Genomic DNA, 25,915 nt, shown 5'->3' with positions numbered 1-25,915 from the left:
AGCTGCCACTTTGCCTACGCACGGTATAAGCGTGCGGTCGGCAAGTGGTTAATATAAAACATGATACATCTGTATATTATGTTGTTGAGTGAAGGAAAAATTGAACAACTTATAGGATTAGATGTTTGAGAGCAGGTGATTCCACAAACAGAGGCTGCAGTTAGTTTATTCACCACTAGATGACGATCTTAAACACAGGAAGTGATATACCACAGCAGGAAGAGACGCTGCAGAAACTGGAGAAAATAAACGGCTGGAAGAGGTAATTGTGTGACTTTTGTTATATATTGGGCAGAGCAGAGGTCGGGGTGGACATACTTAGTTACAGAGGAGGTCAGTCTGGAGCTGTGATTGGCCGATCTTGTATGCCATGGAATACTGAGCCCATAAGATCCTCATGGACCACCTCCAGCTGATGCCTCACACATATGCACACTCTCTGTATGACCTTATCTCTTGATTTCTATTACCTCTTATGTTATAAATCATGCATCTTAATACACCAGTTATCATCTGTGTTTATTATTACAGTCAGTGGAGTTTTTATGTCCCGCAGTGGGAGAGGTTGGAGTCTGCACAAAGATGATGGCTGGTGGGCAGTGATGTGGTGAACATCTCTGCGGGGTTTACTACTTCCGGGTCGCTCTGACCCGGAGTAGTACGCCTGCGCTGCCTGGCGGAGCGCGTCCTAGATCGCGCGCCTGTTGCCGGGCACTCTCTGCGCATAAGCGTGATGTCGTTCATGAAGTCACGCACATGCGCAGAAGGTGCCCGGCAACAGGAGCATGATCTAGGACGCGTTCCGCCGGGCAGCGCAGGCGTACTACTCTGGGTCAGAGCGACCCAGAAGTAGTAAACCCCCCAGGGATTCAGAGATGTTCGCCACATCTCTACTGGTGGGTCACAGCTAGGGGGTGGAGCCAGGTAACAAGGGATTTAGCTGGTAGGACAGGCAGAGAAGATGGAGGCTGCAGCTGGAGAGCAGTTGGGTGGCCTCTGCTGCTTTGGTCCTGGTATTGGCACTGTCCCAGCTGGGAGATTTGTTGCTACGGCTCTTGGAGGGTTTGGGGTTAGTATATGGTGGACAGGTGGGCACAGGTATGGTCAGGATATGGAGCTGCAGTCCCATCTGTCTAGTTAATCAGGTGCCAGAGCCATAAGTAAGGATAATTTATAGCTAATTAGCTGCAGGCCTCTGTTCCCATCTTCCTCTGTCTCCAGCTGTTTGTATCCTCATCCATCTACTGCTGCCGGCACTGCTGTAACCTCCCAGGAATGTGTGCATGGAGAGGAGGAGGGAAACACCAGATGATGAGCAAGGAACACCGGAAGAGAGGACTGTGGTACTGAATGTGCAGGATACCACAGCTTATGGGATATTATCAGCCCATAGCAAATGATGTTCATGTCTGTGCTATGTTTATTACTGCTAATATCTTACTGCTATTATCTGTTATCCTTTTCAGAACTAAGATCTGAGCTCAAAGAACAAGAGACTTATGTGAGATGCGATCAGCCGTCTAGGGCGAAGGGTGCCAAGATGAGGACAATTAAAGAGGAAGAAGAGTCGTATGTGAGAAATGATCAGCAGTCTATGGAGGAAGGTAACAATATGGGGACAGTTAAAGAGGAAGAAGAAGAGATGTATGTGAGGAGTGAGCAGCAGTCTATGGAGGAGGGAGACCTGATGGGGACAATTGAAAAGAATGAAGACGAGACGTATGTGAGTGAGCAGCAGTCTATGGAGGAGGGAGACCTGATGGGGACAATTGAAAAGAATGAAGACGAGACGTATGTGAGTGAGCAGCAGTCTATGGAGGAGGGAGACCTGATGGGGACAATTGAAAAGAATGAAGACGAGACGTATGTGAGTGAGCAGCAGTCTATGGAGGAGGGAGACCTGATGGGGACAATTGAAAAGGAAGAAGAAGAGACATATGTGAGGAGTGATCAGCAGTCTATGGAGGAGGGTGACCTGATGGGGACTATTAAAGAGGAAGAAAAAGAGACGTATGTAAGAAGTAATCCACAGTCTATGGAGCAGGGTGACATGATTAGAACAAATAAAGAGGAAGAAGAGGCGTATGTGAGGAGTGATCAGCAGACTATGGAGCAGAATGACCTGCTGGGGACAAAGAAAGAGGAAGAAGAAGCATATGTAAGGAGTGATCAGCAGTCTGCAGAGGAGGGTGACATGATGAGAGCATCTAAGGGGGAGGACATTATTACCAGGATGAGCATTGGTGAGTGATAAATGTTAGATATTCAAAGTACTTATTAGGTTCACTTACAAATATGTTCTGGGCACAATATGGATCACATAATGCCTATAATTTGGGGAGGGCCTGTAAGAATATGAGTGATGTTTTGCGGGGAGGGGAGACTGAAGTGACAAGTAGCCAAAATATCCCTCTAGTAAACAACTATGCCAATTGCAATTCTCCTAAACAAGTATTCACAATAGCAAGAAGTTGCCCCCAACATCCCCTAACCCTAATCCCAGCATGCATTAAGACCATCAGAACTCCATGTACCAAAGCAGAAAACCCACATACTAACCGATTATGATAAATATCTCCTCTACATATAGGATGAATCCTTTCCTCTATACCTTTCTACGAGAGAGACCTTACATCAGCTTTTTGGACTTCAGCAAAGTGTTTACATACATACCCAGAGGTCTTGAAAGCTCCTGTGAAATGTTCAGCAATCCTTATCCTGAGAGGCCTAGTCATGCATCCCACATACTGCACACAACAAGCAGAACATAGAATGACAAACCATGTGATGAGAGTTACAATTAATGTGCTGGTGAATCAGAGAGATCCTGTTATAACTATAAGACAAAACCGATCTGCCGACATCGTGTACAGCACAGTAGCAGGATGTAGGGCCCCCACACCTATAGTGTCCCCCAGCAGCAAGCTAGGTAGGCTGTCTAACCCAGCAGAGGAAAAGAGACTGGGGGATGATAAGGAACCAAGAGAGGGAGCCCTCTTGGAAGCATAGCGACAGCCGGAACTCTGGTGCACAATGTAGTTTGTCATCAGAATACAAAACAGGAAGTGATTCCTCAACAATCATAACTAGTCTGTTTATTGTATCCCCTGAGTGACAGTCTGTGTTGCACAACAGTGACCTGTAGTGATTCCTCAGAGGAACACCTATAAATTCACCAACCGCTACTGCTGGAATCTTGGACCTGGAATGGCAGCTTGTTGGGGATAGCATTGCCTGCACAGGGCTTCCTATAAGGTTTACATAAGTGTTTCACTTTTAAGACATGAAGACAAAGGCCTCAATACACTACGCTTTATCAAACACTTTATCAAACATTTGATAATTGGCCTCATGGGTAAAATCTAATTTTCACTTTCAAAAGGTTTTTTATTGAGCTTAACACACAACAAAAAAAAAAACAGAAAACAAAAACCAAACATATGATACATATGAAAAAGGTCATACAAGCATATCGCCATACACTTATACTTACACATAGCAAGTGTTGATAAAGATGACATCTGTATTTTAGTGTGTACAGACATTTTGTTGTCTTTTTTCAAGTACTTTCAATAGGCCTTTCATCATTTTCCCTAGTACCTTATTCTATGTCCTATCTGATACCAAATAATCTTGGTAGGGAGCTGCTCTCCTACCTTGACTCCTATTTGTGTTCCGCCTATTAGAAGTTTGACCTTAACTTTTCCGAGGGTAAAATCTAATTTTGAATGCACTAAGGTGTTATAGATTTATTGAACGTTTTATCGATAAAACATCTGATAAATGTAGAACACCTTAGTGAATTCAAAATTGGATTTTACCAATGAGGTAAATGATCAAACGTTTGATAAAATGTTTGATAAAGCTTAGTGAATTGAGGCCAAAGTCACATCCAGGAAGCTGAACTCTGCATTGGGAAGATGTGGTAAAATGGTTGTAGGAATTATCGTCCAGGTACTGTAGAAAATCCATCAATGAAAGTAAACACACCGGATGCAGTAGCAGGGCACATTCACAGAGGCTTTCTCCGTATCTCTTTAGACCTGCACAGGGAGAGGCTGATACACAGAGAGGGACTTCTAGTGGCAGACGTGCAGATATAAAGGGGTGCCTTTTACTCTTGTACGCTGTCACACAACAGAAGCAGCAGCTGGTAAAGGAAGGGCTCATGTGCTAGGCAGCCCACCTGAAGAATCAGCACAGCTCTGGCCAGACATGGGAGAACATCACCGTAGCAGAAGGCAGCTTGCTGCAGAGACTCCACAGCTGGCTACACTTAGGCTGTTTACTGAACAGGTCTCAGTGAATTGAAGCTTTCAGCATGTGTGAAATCTTAGTGAATTGAGGAAAAAAACTCTCAAATACTAAATATGGTACTTTGCCCACCTATTATTCTTTACCAAACAGATCTCAGTGCATTGAGCCCCATGTGATCCTAACATGGGTTTGAATCTCCAGAGATGCAGAGCTCCACCCCTTGCAAGCTCCGCCTCTCTGTGTATAATACACACCTGTGGAGCTCCTCCCACCATATAGAGGCTAATGAGTAGGGATGATCAGAGAGATGCACATTTTTCAGAGTTGATGCATAAAGATTTAAATAATTTCGGAAGTATTTGCATCTCATTGGTCATCCCTACTGGCGAATGAGAACTTCACCCCATGGAAGCTCCGCCTCTCTGAAAATAATACACACCTGCATAGCTCCTCCCACCACCCCATATAGAGCCTGGAGAGTGAGAATTTCACCCCATGGAAGCCCCACCTCTCTGGGGATAAAACATACCTGTAAGCACACTGGAGGGCGCTGCCCTAACTTTATGTGATCCTATTAGTGTTACTAGGAATAAAACGTCCTCCTGCTGCAATCCTTCAAGGTGCGGTTTTCCCCCTAACACGCCCTCAATAAGAACAAAATTCACAATACAGTAGAAGGTGCGCTGGATTTAATAAATGCGGGTTCTTAAAAGTAAAATGACTTTTATTTTAATAAATTCTCGGTTGGTGCAATTAATGCAAATAAATTCTCATTTGTTTCATACTATAGCTCACACTTATATATAATCATCCATGCATACATACATCCAAGCATACAAAGAGCGTGCTGGTCCCCCTTAAAATTTAGGTATATCCTATATATATATAAAAATTTTTTTTATAAAAAATAGTAATAGACAATTTAGCTAAAAAAACCTTATTGGGAGGTAACAAATTTGTAAACTTCGTGGCGCTTAGTAAGCCGTCTGTTCCTCAAAACTTAGCACAAGTGGGGCGGCGCCTGGACGCTGAGCGAAGCAGTCGCATGCACTAACAGCTCCGGCTCTCTAGGCCTAAAAAGCACCTTTCACCCTGTCGATCCGGCCTCCAAACAGCCTGGATCACACACGGAGACTCTGCTACACCGAACATGGGCTCCAGAAAACAAAATGCGGACTCAGAAGCCGGTATCGCGGGCATCTTCCAACGCAAGAACAAGGGGGCCGCGGCCCAAGATGGCGCCTCCGCACCGGCTGAGCCAGCCCAGACTCAGGGACGCCAAAGTCCCCAGAAGGAAGCGGTGACCAAAGCAGACCTTAACAACCTCTTCAATAACCTGGAGAGGCTCATCAAATCTGCGAACACCAGCACCGTAAGAGAGATAAGCTCAGAGATCTCCGCCCTTGGGACTCGGATAAACGAGCTGGAGGAGGGCCTGGACAAGGTGAAAGCATTTTGCAAACAGTCTGACACGGATATTAAAGAAGTCAGGGCTGACATAGCCACGCTAATGGAGGCGCGCGAGGACAGCGAGAACCGGGACCGGCGCTGCAACCTCCGGATCCGGGGCATATCAGAGGCGGAGGAGGAGATACATCCATACCTGGTGGCCTTATTTAACAGCATCGCCCCTACACTGAGCGAGGAGGACCTACGGATGGATCGCGCACATCGCGCCTTGAGAGCCAAACCTAAAGCGGGAGGCCCACCTAGGGATGTGATCGTGCGGATGCATTTCTATAGCTCCAAGGAATCTATCCTGCTTTCGGCTAGAGACATTCCCAGGATCAACTTTAGAGGCTCGCAAATTCAGATCTACCCCGACCTCTCGCCAACAACGCTGAAAAGGCGTAAAGAAATGAAGCCACTGACCGCAGTCCTCATCCGCCACAAGATAAGGTATCGTTGGGGGTTCCCATTTAAGTTGGTGATATTACACAAAGGGGATCAGCTCTCTCTCACTGACCCGGCCGAAATCCCGGACATGCTTTCCCAGCTTGGCCTAGAGCAAGATGGCGCAGCAGCTCCGACACTAACTCCACGCCCGGACCGCATCCCTCCCCCGGAGCCTACATGGTCCAAGGTTCCCTCCAAGAGGGGCACACTGAGTCCCCGAGCATCGGACCCCGCTTCCCCTGCCTCAGTAAGCTCGGAAGGGTGAGAACTCTGCCCTCTGCATGGAACTATGACTTTCCGCCTACACGCGGAATACGTGATCACCGTGGATATACCCAACCGGCAGGGCGGGTTGCAGCCTCTTAACTAGCACAGGTACTACCTCGAGACTCTGCTTACACCCGGAGGGTCCTCGGACCCCCACTACCTCGCCTTAGGTACCAAACCCCTTCACCCCCTAAACCGCCCTGTTGTGTTGGCAGCAGAGAGACTTCCCAGGCTATCCGTGCTAACTGTCCTGTCGCTACCAGATAGGCCTACCTAAGTGCGGACGCTTTCCTGGCGCTCAGTCCCCACGACATGCTGTGGTATTTAACACAGCTCATTCTTTTACCTTCAGAGATATTGTGTTTTGATATCTCTCCCGCGAGCTCAACAAGCTCGCTTAATGTTTATTGCACTTTATTGCTTGCATGTTACATATTCTGTTATAGGTTATTATGTTTTTCCTACTACGCATATTTCTGTCTGGATCGCAAGCGGCTTATTGTTAATGTACGCAGACTCCTGACGATCCGTGTCTTCGGGGGTGGGGGGGGGAGTGCCGCTTTCCGCTATGGAGGGGCGACAATGCTGTATGGTGGGGTGAGACTGGCTGCGAGTGAGCGGTCTGAACGTAACGGGTGCCTCTTTGACTGTCTCCTTGATATATATATAAATGCCCGACTTACTGAATTGTAGCACAGACTCGAGGTTATCCTCCCTCAGAGTCGTCACACACAACGTAAAGGGCCTCAACTCCCCTAATAAAAGACGCTTAGCAGGCAAGTATTACTCTGATGCTAAAGCTGACTTAATTTTCCTTCAAGAGACCCACTTTAAAAAGAACCACGAACCCAAATATTGGCACAAGTCGATTCAGTCCGCTCACTACGCCTCAGCCCCTCAAAAAAAATGTGGAGTAGCCATATTGGCACACAAAAGGATATCTTTGAGGGTTGACACCACTTACAGAGATATAAACGGTAGATTCGTTATAGTGACAGGAGAGATTTTGAATACACCGGTTACTCTTGTTTCTGTGTATGCACCCTCAGAGGGCCAGAAACAATTTTTCCACACCCTTTCTGGGAAGATTTCACTTTACAGAAAGGGGAAAGTAATAATTGCCGGTGATTTCAACTCTTCTTTAGATGGCAGGGGCGCGGGAGCACACAGGCGCAGCTCCTCCTCTAAAACCCTCCTGCAATTTATCAACGACAACAATCTTTGGGACTCATGGAGAGCGCTGCACCCAGGGGAGAGGGGGCACACCTTTTTTTCCCACCCTCACCAAAGCTACACTAGAATAGATTACATATTCATGGATACAGCACTTTTAGATAACCTGGAGCAATCGGAACACCTTGAGATCTCCTGGTCAGACCATGCCCCTGTGACCGCCAGACTCCGATCACTATGCTATAAAAGCCCCCCCAACTGGAGATTAAATGACTCCCTCTTGACCGACACTGACTCAGCCTGTACTATATCTAACGAAATCAACCAATTCTTCCGATTAAACTCCCCTGACGACACCTCGCAGGCCATCAGGTGGGCAGCTCACAAAGCCACAGTCAGAGGGAAGATTATACAAATTTCCTCTAGACTGAAAAAGCAGGCTAGGCAGCGTTCTGACTTCCTAAAAAAGGAAATCAGGAGACTTGAGACCCACCATGCTGAGGTGGGCGACCCTCAGACGCTGGAATCTTTAAAATCTCTCAGACAGGAACTATGCTCAATGCTCTTCTCCAAGGCAGATTACTCTATCAAGCTCACCAACCAGAAATTCTACGAGAAGAGCAACAAGCCAGACACTATGCTAGCCAGAAAGCTTAGTAAGAGATTAGCTTTAAATAGATTGAACCCAGTACGCGATACTAAGGGCCAGCTTCAGCATAACCCCACGGTTATTGTGCAGCAGTTCGCTGACTACTACCGTAAACTATACGACGGCACTACCACTGATAGGCTTAGGACCCGAGCACCAGACATCCAAAAGTACTTAGGCAGCATACCTATCCCCAAACTCAGCGAGGCACAGACCTCCCACCTTAACAATCCAGTCACCACAGAGGAGGTCCTGGAGGCCATCAAGTCCCTGAAACCCTCGAAGGCCCCTGGTCCGGATGGATATTCCCCAAAATATTATAAGACATTTAAAGAGGCCTTAGCCCCCGAAATTACAATTCTTATAAATAAGCTAATGAACGGGGATGAGGATCTCCCACCTGAAATGCTAAGGGCCACCATAGTGGTCATTCCTAAACCAGGCAGAGACCCGGCGGAGGTAAAAAATTATCGACCTATCTCCCTTATAAATATCGATCTTAAAATTATAGCGAAAGTCTTGGCCACAAGGCTCAATAGGTGCCTCCCCTCTATTATCCATCCGGACCAGACCGGCTTCATCATGGGCAGACAGACCACAGATAATGTAAGGAGGATGGTGGGGCTGGCTGAGCGGATGCGGGCCTGTCGGACGCCTTCTCTGCTCCTATCTTTGGATGCGGAGAAGGCGTTCGACAGGGTCGACTGGAGATATATGAGACTGGTAATGCAGAGCTTTGGAGTACCTGGGGGATTTTTGAACGCTGTCAGAAGTATGTACACGGCCCCATCAGCCGCAGTATGTAACATGGGACTGACCTCGCCCCAGTTCCCTATCCTTAACGGAACCAGGCAGGGGTGCCTACTCTCTCCTCTCCTTTTTGCCATGTGCATCGAGCCCCTTGCCATATTGGTTAGACAATGCCCAGATATCTCAGGGGTTGAGGTCGGAGGGAAATCATATAAAGTAGCTTTGTTTGCGGATGACACCATATTCTCACTCACAAATCCACAGGTATCACTTCCCATCCTGTACCAACACATAGACAGATTCTGTGGTCTGTCTGGATTCAAAATCAACAAAACTAAATCAGAGGGGGTGGCCTATAACTTGACTGAAATACAGAAGCAGGCTCTTGCCTCATCATTTGGATTCAAATTCAGAGAAAAAGGGATTAAATACCTAGGGATTCATCTCACTCACAAGCTAGATCAATTATATAGAGCCAATTACACTCCTATGTTATCTAACTTGCATGGTCTCTTAAATGAATGGGCACACTACCAACTATCCCTGACCGGGCGAATTGCAGCGGTCAAGATGACCCTCCTCCCCAAACTACTATACCTGTTCAGGGCCCTACCCATACCCATCCTCCCAAAGGATATAAAAAAACTCCAGTCACACATTACAAAGTTTATCTGGAATAATAAACCCCCTAGAATCAAACACCAATATCTAGCCAGAAACAAGACCCAGGGAGGATTTGGAGCCCCCCAACTCCTCCAATATTACTACTCGGCCCGCATGGCCCAAACACTGCAATGGGCCTCCCCCATAGGCAGAACAAGATGGGTAGATTTAGAGGCATCACTTATTGCACCTTTTCCAATCTCTGCCCTAATCTGGACCCCCCGACCGGCCATCCCTGGCCTATCGGATAACCCCATAATTATGCACACAATTGCCCTCTGGAAAAAAATATCTAAAAAATTATCATTTGAAAGCAGACCCTCCCCGCTGGGCTCCCTGTTCGGTAATTTAGACTTCCCTCCTGGCACCCAAATGTCAGAATGGCATAATTGGACGGACAATCAGATCACCAAAATAGCTGACCTCATGGAGGGAGGGGAAATGATGTCATGGCAGGCCATAACCACTAAATATCCCCTACCTCCATCTGAAATCTTCCACTATCTACAATTAAGAGGTTTTACCACTCATCTACTTAGGGCAGGCTTACACTCCGAACTGTCACATTTGGAAAAAATGTACCTGCAGGACTACGCAGAAAGAGGCCTCATATCAGATATATACTCAACCATATGGTATCAGACCCTAGATGAGATAACTATCCCCATGAGCAAATGGCAAGCCAGATTAAACAAAACAATAGAGGACAAGGGCTGGCTCTCCATCTTTGATAGTATGGCCAAGTCTTCCCTTAACTGTATGTATAGAGAACGAGCATACAAAATCCTATACGATTGGTATCGAACCCCCTCTAGGTTGCACCAATGGAATCTGATATCCACCAACTCCTGCTATAGAGGATGCGGCCGCGAGGCGGACCAGGTCCACTGTTGGTGGAGCTGCCCCCATGTCCAGACTTTTTGGGAGATGTGCTTCCTCTTGATATCTGAGGTCTTAGACTCTGAGGTGCAGGCCGACCCATGGGTGGCACTATTCCACAGACACAATCCACGGGTCCCTAAAGGGCATAACGCCTTTATAGCACATGTCTGCAACGCAGCACAATCCCTAATAGCCCAAACCTGGAAGGGAGCCTCTCTCCCCAATAGGGCAACCCTGATTCTCAAAGTTAAAGAGATATACTCTATGGAACACATCACTTTCTCAATAAATGACAAACCAGATAAATTTTTAAGCACTTGGAGCCAGTGGTCGGCCTGGACCTCAACTCACTAGTCATGACGTCCACCTCCCCAGCTCCCCACGACCCCCCCTCCCCTGACCCCCCCTCCAACACCACACGGAACCCTGGACTCAGGAAAGCAGCACACGCGACCCTAACTAACCCATAGAGATGGAAATGTGCTAATGGAATTGAAAGTTTGTTGTTATATATATATATATGATATACTTCGTTATCCTTTGTTTTTCTTACGCACAGACCAAGTCATGCCTTATGCCTGCCAAAACTTCATGTAATGCATTAATAGAATAACACCAGCAGTATTGGCAGATCTATGTCGACATGTATAGAGTAGGATAAAGCCAATGTTCCTACCTCTTTAATTTTTTCTCTGTTAACCTGCTCAATGGAAATGTGTATTTTTGTACCATGACTTTAAGCCTTTTCAATAAAAAGAAAGTTGAAAAAAAAAACTTAGCACAAGTAATAAGTTATGGGTAGTGGGGAATCCTTACCACATCCCACCGCAGATAATATATGTGTAGCGTATTTCTACAACAGAGCTCACCACGTGTTACAATCCCGGGGAGTCCTCAGCCTAGGGCACTTGCTCCAACCCGGATGGTTTCCTTGAAATGTCCAATATCCTCCGGAGGTTTGACACGCCGCACCGCTCAAGCGGTTAGCTACTGTATTCCGTGCGTTTACTGCACAGCCGGGTTGGATCGGCAACTTCCGGGTCCTCGTCCTCAGAGCGTGGCGTCACTTCCTGGTGCGCCTCAGCTCCGTGCTGTAGTGACTTCCTTGCGTTCCATCAATTTTCGATATCTCCGTAGATCACAGCAGATGAATGGCTGATGGTGGAGGCAAAGGAGTCACTCTGTACTTGTATGGGGCGCCCCTCTTACGAAAATCTGGGCAGTTGTTAAGCTAGACTTCTGTGAATTCCTCCTGCTGTGTCTAAAGTCCACTGATGAGAATTTCCACCAATTATTATATTACTCTTTTTTATGTCATTCCATCAAGCCAGGATAAAGAACTCTGCTCCATGGAATGACATAAAAAAAGAGTAACATAATAATTGGTGGTTCCCTCACTCCTGGAGGTGAAGGGGAAGTTCTGGACACTGGCTGGAAATTCTCATCAGTGGACTTTAGACACAGCAGGAGGAATTCACAGAAGTCTAGCTTAACAACTGCCCAGATTTTCGTAAGAGGGGCGCCCCATACAAGTACAGAGTGACTCCTTTGCCTCCACCATCAGCCATTCATCTGCTGTGATCTACGGAGATATCGAAAATTGATGGAACGCAAGGAAGTCACTACAGCACGGAGCTGAGGCGCACCAGGAAGTGACGCCACGCTCTGAGGACGAGGACCTGGAAGTTGCCGATCCAAGCCGGCTGTGCAGTAAACGCACGGAATACAGTAGCTAACCGCTTGAGCGGTGCGGCGTGTCAAACCTCCGGAGGATATTGGACATTTCAAGGAAACCATCCGGGTTGGAGCAAGTGCCCTAGGCTGAGGACTCCCCGGGATTGTAACACGTGGTGAGCTCTGTTGTAGAAATACGCTACACATATATTATCTGCGGTGGGATGTGGTAAGGATTCCCCACTACCCATAACTTATTACTTGTGCTAAGTTTTGAGGAACAAACGGCTTACTAAGCGCCACGAAGTTTACACATTTTTTTACCTCCCAATAAGGTTTTTTTAGCTAAATTGTCTATTACTATTTTTTATAAAAAATTTTTTTTTTATATATATATAGGATATACCTATATTTTAAGGGGGACCAGCACGCTCTTTGTATGCTTGGATGTATGTATGCATGGATGATTATATATAAGTGTGAGCTATAGTATGAAACAAATGAGAATTTATTTGCATTAATTGCACCAACCGAGAATTTATTAAAATAAAAGTCATTTTACTTTTAAGAACCCGCATTTATTAAATCCAGCGCACCTTCTACTAGATAAAACATACCTGCAGAGCTCCTCCAACTACCCCATATATAGAGGCTGCTGAGTGAGCATTTCACCCCAGTGGAAGCTCCACCGCTCTGGAGATAATACACACCATCCCATAATAATAATTTTGTGTGAGCAGAAAATTTGCACCAGCCTGATTAACTGCCTGCAAGAATTGGGGAAATGAAGAGTATTTAGACAGCAGATAGTCAATGGCAGAGCGCACCAATCAGTGTCAGTTAGATGAATAAAGTGCATCCATTGTTGCCAAAATGTAATTCCCACTCCACTGAAAATCCTGCAGGCTGGACAAGACAAGCTTGTGTCACAGATACCAGGCCAGGGACAAACAAACGGTAGATGTGACTCCACTCAGTTACCCAGGAGCTCACCCAGAGATCCAATGCCAGGGATCACTTGGCTTGTGTCACCCAGAGAGCCAATGCCAGCCACAATGCTTCAGCTTCTGGGGGAGCACCTTGATTGTGTCACCCAGAGAGCCAATGCCAGCCACAAGGGGGCGGCCTCTTGGGGAGCACCCGGCTTGAGTCACCCAGAGAGCAAATGTCAGCCACAATGCTTCAGCTTCTGGGGGAGCACCTTGATTGTGTCACCCAGAGAGCCAATGCCAGCCACAAGGGGGTGGCCTCTTGGGGAGCACCCAGCTTTGTCACCCAGAGAGCAAATGTTCAGCCACAAGGAGGCAGCCTCTGGGGGAGCACCCGGGCTTGTGTCACCCAGAGAGCCAATGCCAGCTGCAACGGGTGCCCTATGGGGAAATACCCAGCTTGTGTCACCCAGAGAGCCAATGCCAGCCACAATGGGGTTGCCTCTTGGGGGAGCACCCGGCTGGTGTCACCCAGAGAGCCGATGCCAGCCACAATGGGGCAGCCCCTGGGGGAGCACATGGCTTATGTCACCCATAGAGCCAATGCCAGCCACAAGGGAGTGGCCTCTGGGGGAGCATCCATCATGTGTCACCCAATAGAGCCAATGCCAGCCCCAAGGGGGCAGCCTCTGGCGGAGCACCCGGCTTGTGTCACCCAGAGAGCCAATGCCAGCCACAATGGGGTGACCTCTTGTGGGAGCACCCAGCTGGTGTCTCCCAGAGAGCCAATGCCAGCCACAAGGGGGCAGCCTCTGGCGGACCACCCGGCTTGTGTCACCCAGCGAGCCAATGCCAGCCACAAGGGGAAGCCTCTGGGTTAGCACTCAGCTTGTGTCACCCAGAGAGCCAATGCCAGCCACAAGAGGAAAGCTTCTAGGGGAGCACTCTGCTTGTGTCACCCAGAGAGCCAATGCCAGCCACAAGAGGGAAGCTTCTGGGGAGCACTCTGCTTGTGTCACCCAGAGAGTCAATGCCCGACACAATGGGGCAGCCTCTGGGGGAGCACCTGGCTTGTGTCACTCAGAGAGCTAATGCCAGCCACAAGGGGGTGGCCTCTGGGGGAGCACTCAGCTTGTGTCACCCAGAGAGCCAATGCCAACCACAAGAGGGAAGCTTGTGGGGGAGCACTTCGCTTGGTCACCCAGAGAGCCAATGCCAGCTGCAACGGGGTGGCCTATGGGGAATACCCGGCTTGTGTCAACCAGCGAGCCAATACCAGCCACAAGAGGGCAGCCTCTGGGGAGCGCCCAGCTTGTGCCACCCAGAGAGCCAATGCCAGACACAAGGGGGCGGCCTCTGGGGGAGCACCCGGCTTGTCACCCAGAGAGCCATGCCAGCCACAATGGGGCAGCCTCTGGGGGAGCACCCACCTTATGTCACCCATAGAGCTAATGCCAGCCACAATGGGGTGGCCTCTTGGGGGAGCACCCGGCTGGTGTCACCTAGAGAGCCAATGCCAGCCACAAGAGGGAAGCCTCTGGGGGAGCACTCAGCTTGTGTCACCCAGAGGGCCAATGCCAGCCACAAGGGGGAAGCCTCTGGGGGAGCCCCCGGCTTGTGTCACTCAGAGAGCCAATGCCAGAAACAATGGGGCAGCCTCTGGGGGAGCACTCAGCTTTTGTCTCCCAGAGAGCCAATTTCAGCCACAAGGGAGCAGCCTCTGGGGGAGCACCCGGCTTGTGTCAACCAGCGAGCCAATACCAGCCACAAGGGGGCAGCCTCTGGGGGAGCACCCAGGCTCGTGTCACCCAGAGAGCCAATGCCAGCTACAACGGGGTGGCCTATGAGGGAATACCCGGCTTGTGTCAACCAGCGAGCCAATACCAGCCACAAGAGTGCAGCCTCTGGGGAAGCACCCAGCATGTGTCACCCAAAGAGCCAATGCCAGCCACAAGGGGGCAGCCTCTGGCGGAGCACCCGGTTTGTCACCCAGAGAGCCAATGCCAGCTGCAACGGGGTGGCCTATGAGGGAATACCCGGCTTGTGTCAAGCAGCGAGCCAATACCAGCCACAAGAGTGCAGCCTCTGGGGGAGCACCCAGCATGTGTCACCCAAAGAGCCAATGCCAGCCACAAGGGGACAGCCTCTGGTGGAGCACCCGGTTTGTCACCCAGAAAGCCAATGCCAGCCAACATAGGGCAGCCTCTGGGGGAACACCCGGGCTTGTGTCACCCAGAGAGCCAATGCCAGCCACAATGGGGCAGTCTCTGGGGAGTACTTGACTTGTGTCACCTAGTAAGCCAATGCCAGCCACAATGAGCCTGCCTCTAGGGGAGCACCCGGGTTGTGTCACCCAGAGAGCCAATGTCAGCCACAATAAGGCAGCATCTGGGGGAGCAACTGGCTTATGTCACCCAGAGAGCCAATGCCAGCCACAATGGGGTGGCCCTTTAGGAGAGCACCCCGGCTTGTGGATCTGAGGGATGTGATGAAAACCAGGCTGTGCCACCCTGAGGAAATCCTCTTCATTACAAGAGAGTGCTCCCATAGCCTCACTACTCCACATCCTGCCTGGTTTGCTGCTAGGGGACACTATAGATGTCCTATTTAGGACCCTATAAAATAAATCTGCACTGTTTTCACTTCCTGATTCATGGAAGCAGACATATTGTTAACATCCTGTGCTTTCAAATGAGCTTATCTGCCATGGCAGTCATGTGACAGGGTAGAGCTTGTGTCACCCAGAGAGCCAAAGCCAGCCACAATGGGGTGGCCTCTTCGGGGAGCACGCGGCTGGTGTCACCCAGAGAGCCAATGCCAGCCACAATGGGGCAGCCTCTGGAGGAGCACCCGGCTTATGTCACCCATAGAGCCAATGCCAGCCACAAGGGGGCAGCTTCTGGCGGTGCACCCGGCTTGTGTCACCCAGAGAGCCAATGCCAGCCACAAGAGAAGCCTCTGAGGGAGCACTCAGCTTGTGTCACCCAGAGAGCCAATACCAGCCACAAGAGGGAAGCTTCTGGGGGAGCACTTTGCTTGTGTCACCCAGAGAGCCAATGCCAGACACAATGGGGCAGTCTCTGGGGGAGCACCCAGCTTGTGTCACTCAGAGAGCTAATGCCAGCCACAAGGGGGTGGCTTCTGGGGAAGCACCCGGCTTGTGTCACCCAGAGAGCCAATGATAGCCACAAGGGGGCAGCCTCTGAGGAGCACCCGGGCTTGTCACCCAGAGAGCCAATGCCAGCTGCAACGGGGTGGCCTATGGGGGAATACCCGGCTTGTGTCAACCAGCGAGCCAATACCAGCCACAAGAGGGCAGCCTCTGGGGAGTGCCAAGCTTTTGTCACCCAGAAAGCCAATTTCAGCCACAACTGGGTGTCCTCTGGGGGAGCACCCAGCTTGTCACCCAAAAAGCCAATGCGAGCCACAAGGGGGCAGCCTCTGGCGGAGCACCCAGCTTGTCACCCAGAAAGCCAATGCCAGCCAAAATAGGACAGCCTCTGGGGGAGCACCTGGGCTTGTGTCACCCAGAGAGCCAATGCCAGCCACAATGGGGCAAGCTCTGGGGAGTACTTGGCTTGTGTCACCTAGTAAGCCAATGCCAGCTTCAATGAGGCTGCCTCTGGGGAACACCTGGCTTGAGTCACCCAGAGAGCCAATGCCAGCCACAGTGGGGCAGTATCTGGGGAGTACTTGACTTGTGTCACACAGAGAACCAATGCCAGCTACAATGGGGTGGCCATCTGGGAGAGCACCTGGCTTGTGGATCTGAGGGATGTGATGAAAACCAGGCTGTGCCACCCTGAGGAAATCCTCTACACTACAGGAGAGTGCTCCCATAGCCTCACTAATCCACATCCTGCCTGGTTTGCCGCTAGGGGACCCTATAGGTGTCCTATTTAAGACCTTATAAAATAAATCTGCACTGTTTCCACTTCCTGATTCATGGAAGCAGACATATTGTTAACATCCTGTGCTTTCAAATGAGCTTATCTGCCATGGCAGTCATGTGACGCAGGGTAGAGCTTGTGTCACCCAGAGAGCCAAAGCCAGCCACAATGGGGTGGCCTCTTGGGGAAGCACCCGGCTGGTGTCACCCAGAGAGCCAATGCCAGCTACAATGGGGCAGCCTCTGGGGGAGCACCCGACTTATGTCACCCATAGAGCCAATGCCAACCACAAGGGGGCAGCCTCTGGCGGGGCACCCGGCTTGTGTCACCCAGAGAGCCAATGCCAGCCACAAGAGGGAAGCCTCTGGGGGAGCACTCTGCTTGTGTCACCCAGAGAGCCAATGCCAGCCACAAGAGGGAAGCCTCTGGGGGAGCACTTGGCTCGTGTCACCCAGAGAGCCAATGCCAGACACAATGGGGCAGCCTCTGGGGGAGCACCCGGCTTGTGTCACTCAGAGAGCTAATGCCAGCCACAAGGGGGTGGCTTCTGGGGAAGCACTCAGCTTGTGTCACCCAGAGAGCCAATTTCAGCCACAAGGGAGCAGCCTCTGGGGGAGCACCCAGCTTGTGTCACCCAGAGAGCCAATGATAGCCACAAGGGGGCAGCCTCTGGGGAGCACCCAGGCTTGTCACCCAGAGAGCCAATGCCAGCTGCAACGGGGTGGCCTATGGGGGAATACCCGGCTTTTGTCAACCAGCGAGCCAATGCCATCCACAACTGGGCGGCCTTTGGGGGAGCACCCAGCTTGTGTCACCCAGAGAGCCATGCCAGCCACAAGGGGGTGGCCTCTGGGGGAGCACCCGGCTTGTCACGCAGAGAGCCAATGCCAGCCACAAGAGGGCAGCCTCTGGGGGAGTACCCAACATGTCACCCAAAGAGCCAATGCCAGCCATAAGGGGGCAGCCTCTGGCGGAACACCCGGCTTGTCACCCAGAAAGCTAATGCCAGCCAAAATAGTGCAGCCTCTGGGGGAGCACCCGGGCTTGTGTCACCCAGAGAGCCAATGCCAGCCACAATTGGACAAGTCTAAATACATACAGGGTGCATTACTAAGCTGGGCGAAAAAAAACACAGGGACACCGGGAGCCCTTCTGGTGTGATATCGTCCGGTATTAAAGCAAGAAGAGTAGTTTTGAGTATATTATACTCACAAGTTTGGGTTGCTAGAAGAGGCAACCACTCACATAGGCATGTGGAGAAGTCCCGTCTCCACTCGGTCTTGTGGTGATTGGTCGCTGCTCCTTCCAAAGAAAAAAAGGGGACTCACTGCACGAGGTGTAGTGAGAGACCCACTTAGTGGGTTGGTTCAACTAGGTACAACAGGATTAGGAGGCGCCCATGTTTGTACAGTATGTATTATGAGTATACGTAAATTTACTAAGAGTCTATGTCTTCCTGTATAAGGTAGGCAAAAATTGTATTATTACTTTTTACTTGGAGTCAACCCAAGAGAATATAACGTATACTCATAATACATACTATACAAACATGGGCGCCTCCTAATCCTGTTGTACCTAGGGTGCATTACTCTCTGTTTTCCTTCTGTCCTGTGCAAGAGTTCAGGTCCACTTTAATTGTATCTCTCATCACAGGTTTATGTCATTCCATGTTCTGCTTGTTGTGTGCGGTATGTAGGGTGCATGACTAGGCCTCTCAGGATAAGGATTGCTGAACATTTCAGGGGAGCTTTTAAGACTTCTGGGAATATAATGTATGTAAGCACTTTGCTGAAGTCCATAAAGCTCATATAAGGTGTTTCTCATGGAAATGTATAGAGCAGGAATGTCAAACCGGTCCTATGAGGGCTGAGGTGAGGTCCTCACACATTTTTGACACAGACCAAATTAGAGGGACTCCGAGCTCTGAAAATATACAAAATTGGTACTTATCTGGGGCTTTCTGCAGCCCACCATAGGTCGTGAGGTCCCTCGGCGTCCTCCTGGCTCTTCTCCCGGTCCCTCTACTGCATACCGCACCCTGGGGCGGGTGTCGGGCTCCCACTTCCTGAACGGGGACGCTCTTCACGATTACGCCGCCCGCTGCGCGTCATCACGGCGGCCGGCGTGACAGTACTGCGCATGCGCGATTTAACAGCGCGTGCACAGTACTGTCACGGCGGCCGCCGTGATGATGCGCAGCGGCCGGCGTAATGGCGAAGAGCGTCCCCGTTCAGGAAGTGGGAGCCTGGCGTGGGTGTCTTGGGTGCGGAATGCAGCGGAGGGACTGGGAGAAGAGCCAGGAGGACGCTGAGGGACCTCACAACCTACGGTGGGCTGCAGAAAGCCCAGGTAAGTACCAATTTAATTTATATTTAGAGGTCAGGGTACCTTTAATTGATGGGTCTGAATCAGGAAAGGTGTGGTCCATCAGGTAGAACACATTCCTCTATTTCTCAGTCCATCCTAAACACTGGCATGGATCTTGCCCTCCAATCCTGAAGTTCGACACCTGTGGTATAGAGGAAAGGATTCATCCTATATGTAGAGGAAATATTTATCATAAGCTGTTGGTATGTGAGGCAATGGGTGTGGATTTTCCACCTTGGTACACCTGATGGCCTCAATGCATGCTGGGATTTAAATTTGATTTATTGACTTTATGGTGTGTTAGTTCTCCCCCTCACTATCAGGTTTGTTGATATGATTGTTAATTACTCTTTCCCCTTTTCTCTGGGTGTGGCCAATTTCTTGTGGGAGGGGTTATAAACGTGTGTGTATTTCCTGTGGGAGGGGTTATAAATATGTATATATTTTATGTTTGTACAGCAGTAGAGATCTATCCAGCACACGCAGCTGGCTGGGCGGCCTGTGATAGGGCATTACCCGAAACAGCGGGATGTGGCTGCCTTACAGCTTCTGTTTAATGTGCACTTTATGTGGTGATTTTTATTTTAATGTGATGAAGAAATAAAGAGAAAGCTTTTATTGGAGGATTGTGCTGGATAAACTTCTACTGCTGCACTATTGCATTCCTGTGGTACCAAGGCTGAATCCTTGCCACCCCGCTGCAAATTTTCTTTGAGTGAGTCCCACCCACTTCTTGTATATTTCCTGTTTGTACATTTCAAGATCAGGCTATGACTAAACACACATTGCTGTGTGAAATGCATCAGCTTTGTTTGTCTATCCTGCTTTGACCATTTCATAAAGAGTTGAGTTTTATTGGAGCCATCAATGTGTTGTAGATAGAGATGGCCTGAACTGTTCGCCCTGCGAATAGTTCATGCTGATCAATACATTTTCACATTTATTTGCAAGCATATGGCATGTTTGACCCGCCCCCTATAAATTATAATGGAGCCAAAAATGTACCCCTCACCCCAAAGTCAGCAGACGCATGGCATCCAATCAGCTATCTCAATGACCTGGACCCCCCCCCCCCCCCCCCCCCTCCACACCTATCATAAAACCAGCACAGCAGCCATTTTACACTCATTTGACTGTGGCTGCTGTGAAGGAGACTAGGGAAAGAGCTGTACTGCTATTAGGGAAAGCAACAGTTAGGCCTGTGTTCTGTTTCCCCAGTGGAGTTTCTTGCTGCTACAGTACCAATTTACCATCTACATAACCCCAAGGGCCCGTATGATATTGCTGTTCAGTGTGTGATTTCTGCCCTTTAGAGTTTAAAACATAGCTCCTCATCAGCTACGTAATTTTTGGTGGGACTTTTGGCATTCATCCCCATCTGGCATGCCACAGTCCAGGTGTTAGGCCCCTTGAAACAACTTTTCCATCACTTTTGTGGCCAGAAACAGTCCCTAGAGGTTTTAAAATTCACCTGCCCATTGAAGTCTAAGGCGGTTTGCGAATGTTTGCGGCAATTTCAGGTTCGCAACATCACTAGTTGTGGATTTGCTTCTATAGTTTGTGCGGATTACCAAGAAGAAAAGCTACTTTTCCAGCCCCATTGGGGTTGAATTGGGGTAGGAGTGGTACTACCTTGCTTTACACAGAGGTTGCTAGGCTACCAGCTGCCACCAAGGTGGGTCAAGTTAACTAGCTTAGTTAGCTGGCTTAACTAGTCGATAGTATGTTTTATGTCAAGGTTGTAGAAAAGACAAATCTGTGTAGTAATTAAAGTGGATCCCAGATGAACGTTTACTCACTGCATAATTGTGTTTATTTCCTATTGTTTATAGGGCATTCCTCAAGCCAAATACTGTTTTGTTTTTGTTTTAATACTCTAATTCCTTATAAAGTAAACAAGCCTCGCCCACAGCTTTTCAGAGAGCCTTGGCATTTTCAGACAGTAGCAAGGACTCATGGGAGCTCAGTCTGGGCAGGAGGAGGGGGATGTATGACTAGCCAGAGATTTCAGAGGCAAAGGGGAGGAGGGAGGAGGAGGGGGATTAGTTTTTTTTTCACAGGCTGAGTGCTGAAGATGCAGATAAGCTTGCCTGTGTGGAATGTTTACAAACAACTTGGCTGCTGTCGTATCACAGGAATAAATGATCATATTCTATTGAAGCTGTTTGCAGCTAGATTTGCTATGTAAGCTATCTAAACTTTAGATAAGATATATAGACAAGTTACTTGTTCTAGTTAGTTTTTCATCTCGGATCTGCTTTAAGGACTAGTGGTCACATAGCGTTACTACATAAAAGCAGTAGTGCCTCTTCTCTTATGATATTTTCTCCCTCTTTCCACCCCTAGAGGGGGTGCTTCCCACACTTGTTCTATGACACACCTTGGGGACCCTCATACATTGAGCTTTGCTGGAGTATTACACGTCAGTCCTCTCTAGTGGTGGAAATAGCAAACACTCCCAAGAGAAGAAGCAGCTCTAATTTTACAATTAGACACCATGTGGCCACTAGGCCTTACTGACGACACGGATTTGTCTTCCTTTCCACACCCTTACCATAAAATATACTGCTAACTATTTCAGCCAGACCCTCTGCTCTGCATTGCCTGACCTATATTCATCATGGAATTTTATGTTAGTGGCTTGTATAATTAGCTGCTGCAGCAGGACTTGTAATTCTATTTGGAATAGCGACCATGTTTTTTTTGGCCTCACTCTCCCTGACCTCCCCACGCTGTGTAATCTTGAATTGCAGGTTACTTTTACAGTAAAGCACTTTCTCCAGCTAGAGCAGATATAGCCCCACAAGTGGTTGTGTGTGAAACTACCATCAGGCTCCCTGCGATCAGCACCCACCATTATCCACCCCCGCACTGGTTCGTGTTTAGTCTCTTTTTATGGACTGTGATGTGATGATGTAACAGCCTACTTGTCTGCACATTGTCAAACAAAGGAATTTGTACAGCAGTGCCGACCATCCTCTTTTCTTTCATCCTTAATGATAATTGTTCCTCCCCTCAGAATCCTCTAACAGGAAGTGATGTTTTTCTATTTGCAGCGCGGAGTCCTGGCATCAGGAACCTCTCAGAGACTCGTCTCTCTGGATCCATAGACTGTACAACGGATGATGATGTCACTGTACAAGAGTCTCCTGCAGATATCCTGGTTACCCCAAATATTCCCCCAGACTCCCCTCATCAGTCAAACCCTGAGGGACATCATACCCAGCACAGCCCCCCCACCACCGTTGGAGTGTGCCATTCCTGTTCCGTATGTGGGAAATGTTACGTTTGTAAATCATACCTCGTCAGACATGAGAGATCTCACACTGGAGAGAAACCCTATTCATGTTCTGAGTGTGGGAAACATTTTGTACAGAAATTAAGTCTTGTGATACACGAGAGATCTCACACTGGTGAGAAGCCCTATTCATGTGCTGAGTGCGGGAAATGTTTTAGTCTCAAATCACAACTTGTCACACATGAGAGATCGCATACTGGTGAAAAGCCCTATTCATGTTTTGAGTGTGGGAAATGTTTTGGGAATAAATCACAGCTTGCCACTCATGAGAGATCTCACAGTGGTGAAAAGCCCTATTCATGTTTTGAGTGTGGAAAATGTTTTAGACTTGAATCACAACTTGTTACACATGGGAGATTTCACACCGCTGAGAAGCCCTATTTATGTGCTGAGTGTGGGAAATGTTTTGGATATAAATCAAACCTTGTCAAACATGAGAGATCTCACACTGGTGAGAAGCCATATTCATGTGCTGAGTGTGGGAAATGCTTTGGAGAGAAATCATCCCTTGTCAATCATAAGAATACTCACACTGGTGAAAAGCCCTATTTATGTACTGAATGTGGAAAAAGTTTTGCACGTAAATCAGACCTTTTCAGACATGAAAAATTACATACTGCTAAGAAGCCCTATTCGTGTTCTGAGTGTGGGAAATGTTTTGCACAGAAATCAAAGCTAGTCACACATGAAGTTTTTCACACTGGCAAAAAGCCCTATTCATGTGCTGAGTGTGGGAAATGTTTTTCACACAGATCAGCACTTGTTAGGCATGAGGTATATCACACTGGTGAGAAACCCTATTTGTGTACAGAGTGTGGGAAATATTTTGGATATAAAGAAGCCCTTGTAAAACATGAGAGATTACACACTGGTGAGAAGCCCTATTCATGTGCTGAGTGTGGGAAATGTTTTGGGCAGAAATCACAGCTTATCATACATGAGAGATCTCACACTGGTGAGAAGCCTTATTCATGCTCTGAGTGTGGGAAACGTTGTGGTAATAGAACAATCCTTGTTGTGCATGAAAGACTGCACACTGGTGAGAAACCATATTCTTGTGTTGAGTGTGGGAAATGTTTTAGGTGTAGTTCAAATCTTGTCAGACATAAAAGATGTCACACTGGTGAGAAACCGTACTCTTGTGCTGAGTGTGGGAAATGTTTTATAAATAAAACAGAACTTGTCACGCATGAGAGATCCCACACTGGTGAGAAGCCTTTTTCTTGTGCTGAGTGTGGGAAATGTTTTGGGAATAAATTACATCTTGTCAATCATGAGAGGTCGCACACTGGTGAGAAGCCATATTCATGTGCTGAGTGTGGGAGATGTTTTGGAAGTATCTCAACTCTTGTTGGCCATAAAAGAACTCACACTGGTGAGAAGCCTTATTCATGTGCAGAGTGTGGGAAATGTTTTGCACACAAATCAAATCTGGTCACTCATGAGAAAATTCACACTGGTGAGAAACCCTTCTCTTGTGCTGTGTGTGGGAAATGTTTTCTAAGGAACGCAGAACTTGTCACACATGAGAGAACGCACACTGGTGAGAAGCCATATTCATGTGCTGAGTGTGGGAAATGTTCTGGGACTAAATCAAACCTTGCCAAACATATGAAAACTCACACTGGTGTGAAGCCCTATTCATGTGCTGAGTGTGGGAAATGTTTTCAGCGTAAGTCACTGTTTAACAAACACTCGTGTTGAGTGAGGGAAATGTCTTGGCCATAAATGTTCTGATACACTTTGAATATTTTTCTATCTTTCTTGTTATTTTTGCACAAGGTATCATATTTACTCAGAATCTTGAGCATTCCTTTTATGCTGTTCAGTGCATTGATTTTTAAAGTGTTTAAGTCCCAGAGCTGAGGTGACATGATGAGATAAACATGGGTACATGTAGTACTAAGCCTAGTTACAACTTTTCTGTGTTCACTTTTTTCTCCATTGTTAGGGTTAATAAACTAGGAGCTTTATCTATGTAATTGAGGCCGGATCATGGACCTTCGTAATGATCCACTGTGCCCGGATGTAGAAGAGAGCAGGGTGACCTTCTGCATATGTTGAGGAAGTGTCCCAAATTGTTTCATTATTGGCAAAAGATTACTAGAGCCCGATCTGGAATTTTCTTTATGGAGGCCCCTCATAATTTTAAGATGTGGCAGATTTGTCAGTAAAGAAACTTCCCTTTTTGGAAATCTATAGAAGTCTTTATCAAGCCAGACTATTACTCCTTTTAAAGGATACCCGAAGTGACATGTGACATGATGAGATAGACATGTGTATGTACAGTGCCTAGCACACAAATGACTATGCTGTGTTCCTTTTTTTCTTTCTCTGCCTGAAAGAGTTAAATATCAGGTATGTAAGTGGCTGACTCAGTCCTGACTCAGACAGGAAGGGACTACAGTGTGACCCTCACTGATAAGAAATTCCCATTTTTATCTCTTTCTTGCTCACAGAAGATATTTTCTGCTAGGAAAGTGTTTTTTATAGTTGGAATTTCTTATCAGTGAGGGGGACACTGTAGTCACCTCCTGTCTGAGTCAGGACTGAGTCAGCCACTTACATTCCTGATATTTAACTCTTTCAGGCAGAGAAAGAAAAAAAGGAACACAGCCTAGTTATTTGTGTGCTATGCACTGTACATACCCATGTCTATCTCATCATGTCATGTCACACGTAATGCTGGACTAATGAGGCTCCTCCATCTTGTGCTCAGAGGGTTAAGCAAATGAATGCCTATCTTAAGTTGGGGAAACTGGTACATGCTCATAGGGGACATCCAACTAGGTGTAATGAAATATGGGTTAGGTGGCTTGAGACACCGGAGGTTGTGGACTTAGCAAGGGTGCTGTCTTGGGTTTGTCAGATGATAATGCTCTGTACTTGCTAGGATTTGGTGCTGTCCTAATTATATCCTTTCTTATTTACTTTGGCATTATTCAACCTTTTTGTTCTCTTTTCAATATGTATAGTTGCCAGTTCTGATTTTTGAAGTGGCGAGTCTGTAATATCCCAGAGGGAACCATTAGTGTTGTGTTGTATAGGATTATAGCCTAAACTGTGCCAGTTTTTCTTTTTGTGCTATCTGCGTGGGTTGGTTGCTAATTGCAGTAGCTCTATTGCCTGCCACAAACGTGGTATATGATGTACTTTTATTTCAACAAAAATTGTTTAAATTTAAAAAAAGAAAAAAAGTGAGGCAGGATTTACAATTGTA

The 25,915-nt window shown here is 47.9% G+C and overlaps 1 protein-coding gene across 1 annotated transcript in view; it reads left to right on the top strand.

Annotated features, from left to right (window-relative positions):
• Positions 1-214: 214 nt before the first annotated feature.
• LOC137536818 (zinc finger protein 208-like) overlaps positions 215-25,915 on the top strand; it is a 76,672-nt gene continuing 50,971 nt past the window's right edge. Inside the window, exons 1-3 of the mRNA XM_068259014.1 lie at positions 215-262; positions 1,467-2,243; positions 22,454-24,394. Coding sequence (XP_068115115.1) covers positions 1,541-2,243; positions 22,454-24,394 — 2,644 coding nt within the window. The 5' untranslated portion in view covers positions 215-262; positions 1,467-1,540. The remainder of the gene's footprint in view (positions 263-1,466; positions 2,244-22,453; positions 24,395-25,915) is intronic.

Source organism: Hyperolius riggenbachi, chromosome 10, assembly GCF_040937935.1.
Source record: "Hyperolius riggenbachi isolate aHypRig1 chromosome 10, aHypRig1.pri, whole genome shotgun sequence".
Classification (NCBI taxonomy): Eukaryota; Metazoa; Chordata; class Amphibia; order Anura; family Hyperoliidae; genus Hyperolius; species Hyperolius riggenbachi.
The sequence above is the reverse complement of the archived record's forward strand: the minus strand, read 5'-3'. Positions and strand labels throughout refer to the sequence as shown.